The 6,102-nt window shown below is 45.7% G+C and overlaps 1 protein-coding gene across 1 annotated transcript in view; it reads left to right on the forward strand.

The window, feature by feature from the left end:
* The window catches only part of mipol1 (mirror-image polydactyly 1), a 58,528-nt gene that overhangs the window by 45,737 nt on the left and 6,689 nt on the right, over nucleotides 1–6,102 (forward strand). Inside the window, exon 13 of the mRNA XM_076300604.1 lies at nucleotides 5,849–6,055. Within this exon, the coding sequence (XP_076156719.1) occupies nucleotides 5,849–6,055 (207 nt within the window). The remainder of the gene's footprint in view (nucleotides 1–5,848; nucleotides 6,056–6,102) is intronic.

The raw sequence follows: 6,102 nt of genomic DNA on the forward strand, positions 1-6,102 counted from the left end.
TTTATTTGCGCCAGTTTGGAGGGACTGAAATAGGCAACGTCAGAAATGGCAAAGTCTGGAGCTGGAGACAATAATGACATTGTCATAAATATGAGTTGAAAATAAATATGAGAAATAAATTACAGTGTAGAAAAGCGTGAGTGAGAGAGATACCACTAAAGCTCTCAATGTGTTCTTTAGGGCCCTGATTCAGAATTATTTCAGGAAATGTGGTGGTGGATATCGCGACACGTTATTGCTTTGTAGCAATGGTAGCATTTGTTTTTGGATCATTCGGTCTACATTGATGAAAGTCACAGATTGGCAATTAAATTAATCTGACTTTTACCCATCTCTAAACATTGGCATTAGTATGCAGAGCTGTTACCTCTTTGCCCATTCTGGATACAAGTATAGTTTGGCCTCTCCTACCACCAACCGCAGGTTGCTGGATTAGAGTGTGCAAATACGCTTGGCACAGAAACCAGCCATTCTGGTTTGGTGGTGTGGATCCGGTTTAGGATGGACTCGTATCCTTCTTCTCAGATGCTTTCTCCCAGTCATCCTTATCTACTTATCTTCTGTTGTCTGTTTGACTGTTGGTGTCCTGGACACACACACCACACACACACACACACACACACTCTCTCTTGCTCTCTCTCTCTCCCACGGAAGGATCCCATGTCTGAGAATTGGGGGGGTTGGGAATCACTCCCCATCACCACCATGTCCACCATGCACCCCATATCCCCAACACCCCAAAACTTATCTATACCCCCAAGAAGTGAAGACAGGCATTGTATTCGACCACACACACAACACAACACAACACACACACACACACACACACACATGTATTTGCATTGTGGGATGCCCAGCCGGAGTGGCTATCAGGACGCCTGTGGAGCTGGACCTTCAGATGGGGAATCCTTCCAGCCCTAACAAAGCTCAGAAGATGCCTCTCTCTGTTTGCTCTGAGGATTCCACCCCCCACCCACCCCACCCCATTCTGCATTGTGTCCTCAGGATAACAGACAAGCTCAGTCAGATGAAAGAGACGAAACAGACATTAGAGAGAGACTGAGAGAGAAAGAGAGAAAAGGAGAGAAAGACAGAGAAAGACTCAGAGAATGAGAAGTAAATAGGAGGATGGGGGGGGGGGGTGGTTGAGAAACTGGACCGATCCCCTTTCAGATTCCCTCATGCCGCACGTAGACAGGCACCCCGTAGACATAAAATAGCAACAAATCTCAAGAAGACGACAAAAAAAAAACGAATAAATGTTCTAGAACTTTCTCTGACTGTCGACCAGCTGTTTTAATGAGTTGGGATTGGCCAGAGGGCCGTGGCGCGGCGCAGACGGTGCTTTGTTTGAGCAAGAGCCAGGCACGGAGCAGAGCAGGAGGGGGCAGCCACAGAGTCAGACAGACCACGCGTTAAAGGTACAATCTGTGATTCTGGTTGTTGATACTTGACCACGCGTTAAAGGTACAATCTGTGATTCTGGTTGTTGATACTTGACCACGCGTTAAAGGTACAATTTGTGATTCTGGTTGTTGATACTTGACCACGCGTTAAAGGTACAATCTGTAATTCTGGTTGTTGATACTTGACCACGCGTTAAAGGCACATTCTGTGATTCTGGTTGTTGATACTTGACCACGCGTTAAAGGTACATTCTGTGATTCTGGCCAAAGGTTGTTGATACTTGAGCTTAAAAGGCAATAGAATTACACCCCTCACTCTCTGTCTTCATGAAGCAACGTAACAATCATATAACACAAGTTTATGAGGCATTCTTAGCAACCATCTTGACTTCCCATTCACACTCAGACCGAGTTTTTTTTTTCTTTCTTAAAGCACATACATTATACAGAGATCTAGATGACGATGAGGAGCAATTTGTTGAAATTTGTTGAATTTCACACAAAGTCTATTGGATTAGAATCAAGGAATCTACTCCTAACTCATGGCCGAGGGGCCAACCTCAATCTCAGCCTCTCTCCCCTGGGAGGGCCCCCCATCCTTTGCCCCACCGCCCCTCTCATTATCACGCCTGGCCTTACACTTAACACCTGAAATTCAATAGTCATTAAGGGACATTAGGCCTGGCTGCCATTCAGGTGATGGAGCCCGGCTGAAGGGTATTGCGAAGGCTTATTCACTTCCTGCTTCAGAGAGGTTGGCACTTGTGAGGTGCTGTCTGGCCATCTGATTTTGTATTATTTTTATTATTATTTTATAATTTTGTCTATCTCAGGAGTCAATTGGAATAGATTAGATTGGTTTTAAATGTATTAAGAAAGCATTCTGTTTGTTTAAATCCAAAAATTGACCTCCATCTGTAAACTGAAACCTTCAGCCCCCTTTACTTTGTAGTCATCATGTTTTTGAATAAGGCTGTTATTGTTTCTGCCCTTTCAAATGTCTGTGCCCTTAGCTGGCAAGTCTTTTGAAAATGTGCTGATAAATAATCTCCCTTAGCAACGACAATGGAACTGGGGTAATGAGTGAGATATGGCTATTAGAGTGTTTGTTTGCCCAGATAAATTCAGGTGACCGGGAAGTAGCGTCATGAGTCATGACACCTGGCATCCAGTTTCAGCAACAAACATGGCAGCCATGATACACACAGCACCAGCCACCGCCGCCACCACCAAACATCTTGCCGGCCACCAATCACCCCGCGTTAGCCGGCAGATCAGTCTCAGACTCGGCCTTGCAATCTGTGCAACAAAATACATTTGGCGGATTGTCTGCAAACCCACACAGCAAGCCAGATTCGCAGAACAGCAAGGAGCTGGATAGAGGGGCCAATTCAAAACGCACGGCAGTTTCCTGGCAACACACACACACGCACACAGACATACACACCCCCGTCAGCCCAATTTTATCCGCTACCCCCCTACCTGGTCTAAATTGGTTTCTGTACTGGAACACCATGCAGACAGGTAAGCAGCGCGCCTGTACACTGATGCAGGAAGAGATGAGGCGAGGAAAAGAAGATGTAGTGACATAGAGAGAGGGTGAGACTCAAAGCTGTCAGTCTGGACTCGAAATGATTGATTTGTGTAAGGAACGGTCCTGTTGAGGCGTGGTCGTCTTGTTTACTCACCCACTAAAAGGTTGCTGTGGAGATTGTGTGTGTGTGTGTGTGTGTGTGTGTGTGTGTGTGTGTGTGTGTGTGTGTGTGTGTGTGTGTGTGTGTGTGTGTGTGTGTGTGTGTGTGTGTGTGTGTGTGTGTGTGTGTGTGTGTGGTTTCCCCTCGTGTTTTGACCTCGCTGTTTGCCGAGAAGGCCAGAGATAAGTCTCTATTAAAAGGTTATTTTACATATCCTCTCTGATAGCACGCCTCTGGTTCAGTTAACCATTAAACCCTGCACTGAATCGCAGGCCAGGTACGTTGGGAACCAGTGCCTTTGATTACCTATCTGATTTCGCTGGTTAATGATTAACACCAATGCCCAGGCTTGCTTTACAGTTTTCTATCTTTCATTCTTTTTTCTTGTTCCCTCGCTCGCTCTCTCTCTCTCTCTTTCCGTATCTATCTGGCTATATACCTGCTGTATCTATATCTCTGCCTTAATCTATTGACATACATGTCTACCCTTGTATTTTCCAAAAGCATTTTGCTTTTGTGTTCCGTTTTCTCTCTCTCTCTCCCTTTCTTGAAAACTGGGGCAGTTCGTACACAAAGTAACGCAGAAAGAGAGTCAGACTTATTATGCAAGAGAACCCAGATAACACACTACAAAGAGAATATTTGTCACTGATGTGTTGACTTCCAGAGATGCCCAAGAACAGTGGATTGTGTTTGAATTTAGTTACAACTGAAAATGTCAGAAAAAAACCTTGAAAACATGATTAGATGAGTCAATGAGAAGTGGTCAAGGCTGTTATTATACAGTATATTACCTCCCAATCTGCCTAACTAGACACCTGCATAACCCTTATCTGGTTATCTGATCCACCTTTCTGGCACACATTGGATTTGTCAGTTTCATGGTCCTACAGTACGTTTCAGCTTTGACAAACTGATGCAGACACAAGCATAGACATCAGTCACTGCAACGTCTTCTTCAGCCCCCTATGTCCATGTTGGGGGCGTATTTGGGAGATGGATTCAGGGCATGGGGGTGGGAGGTGTAGATAAGATAATCCATGGCAAGGCAACGTGCTTTCGCCCTTGTTTGTCACTGCCACCGGACCTTCGTACCCAATATGTTTGCCTTTAATTAAACAAAACACACAAGTTTACATCTCTCGCTCGGCTATCAATATCACATCCCAATTGATTACCCTCCACTTCTAGAGGAGGAATGAAAAAAAGACCTGAGTGCATAGGCAGAAAGAGGTGGGGGAGAGAGAGAGAGAAAGGGAAAGAGAGGGAGATGTCTGGAGCCTGACGTCTCCCTGAAACTAATTAAACGAGGGACAAGAGGCCATAGTGACTAATATGAGTTTAAGGCAATATGCACACTGCCCTCCCCCCCCCCCCCCCCCTCAGCAGACAAAGACTGGTGACCATCCATCAGGCTCCATCTGTCAGGAATTGGATGGCGCTTGTATGGCACTCGAGAGGAAGGGACAGGGGGTGGGTGGGGGGGTGTTAGTGAGAGGTATTATTGGTGGTGGTGTTGAGGCGAGGTCCATTGCTCAGGGTATTGTGTCTGCTGCGAGTGCCTCCTCACCCACCGCTCCCTCGTGGTTGCGGTTTACGCCGCCTCATATTTGAAGGTCCTCACCTGCTCAGGAACCTGATGGGCAGGTGTGTGGTAGTGAGTGTTTGATGAGAGGGTGTAGAGCTCGCTGGCTTCTCTTTAGAATAAGGGGGGGGGGGGGTTGGGAGGAGGGCAGTTTTATTAAACTGCAGACATTTGTCATTCTAGCCTCTCCAGTAAACACTGACCACCATTTACCCACCAAATCCACATTATAATAATAAACAGGTGTTTTTCTGTGTGTGAGGGGGTGGGTTTTCAGAATAGATTATTTGGTGACTACTGTCATTTCACAACACAGGCATGCAAACCTGCAGCAATGGAGTAATTTTCTTTTATTCATTTGTTTATTTGTGTATATCCATACAGAATCACATCACGTCAGAAATGTTTACAGTTAGATGAGTTAGAATCATCTGTGATGGTGATGGTGCAAAGGGGCAACATGAGGTCAGTTTGTTTGCCTGCCTGTAAAAATAGTCCAGATTGCTCTTCTTCCTCCCCTTAATTAAATCCCTACATATCTATAAAAGCCAGGAGAGATTATATTTGTTGCTCAAGATGTTTATCTTTTCTCCTGTTTCTCTCTATCCTTCCCTCTTTTTTTACCATTTTATTCCCTTTCTGTTAAATCCTCTGTTAAATCCTGTGCATCTCATTGAGTCGCATCTGTGTGACATTCACCTGGAGGGTGGTGTGATTATGGTGCGAAGTTTGTGTGTGTGTGTGTGTGTGTGTGTGTGTGTGTGTGTGTGTGTGTGTGTGTGTGCCTTGGCGCTGAGATGACCCAGTCTGAGATGAGAGATGTCACTCAACAGCTCCTGGCACATGGCCGTTATAGTTCAAATAGTGCAGTGGGTTTTACTGGCAGCTACGCTGACACTCATCACTCTGGGTGGTGGACACTGGGCCCGAGCAGCAGCTGAATAAAGCCTTTCCTCATGGTGTCATTTGGTTACAACAGTGGAATAGTTGGTCCACTTTTCGGTCACAGCCATTACAGATATTTGTGGTTTCAATTTGGTCAAGACAGTTTGGAGTGGCAATTTATAATATAATATTGGCCATAGAATGAAATGTGTGTACAATGTGTGTACAAATACAATATTAAACCATTAAATGAACATATGAATTGACCTCTTTTACAGTCAGCATCTGATGCAGACTGAGGAGACTGCAGTGAAGGAACAAGGCGCTTCCACACCACCTTCGTCTTTGACCTCCGACACCAAGGGGAACCAGAACCAGGCCCTCCTGGCCCGTATGCAGCTACTGACCAGTGAGCACCAGAACCTCCAGTCCCAGCTCCGCCGCTCCCAGGACGCAGAGCGGGAGGCCAGTGAAAAGGTCCAGAAGTGAGTACCATGGTCGTGGAATCTTTGAGTAAATGACGCTAACCTCA

Source organism: Alosa pseudoharengus, unplaced genomic scaffold (assembly GCF_046254945.1).
Source record: "Alosa pseudoharengus isolate Yale_2024_CS ecotype anadromous, Long Island Sound unplaced genomic scaffold, YU_APseudo_1.1 YU_APseudo_1.1_scf_22, whole genome shotgun sequence".
Classification (NCBI taxonomy): Eukaryota; Metazoa; Chordata; class Actinopteri; order Clupeiformes; family Clupeidae; genus Alosa; species Alosa pseudoharengus.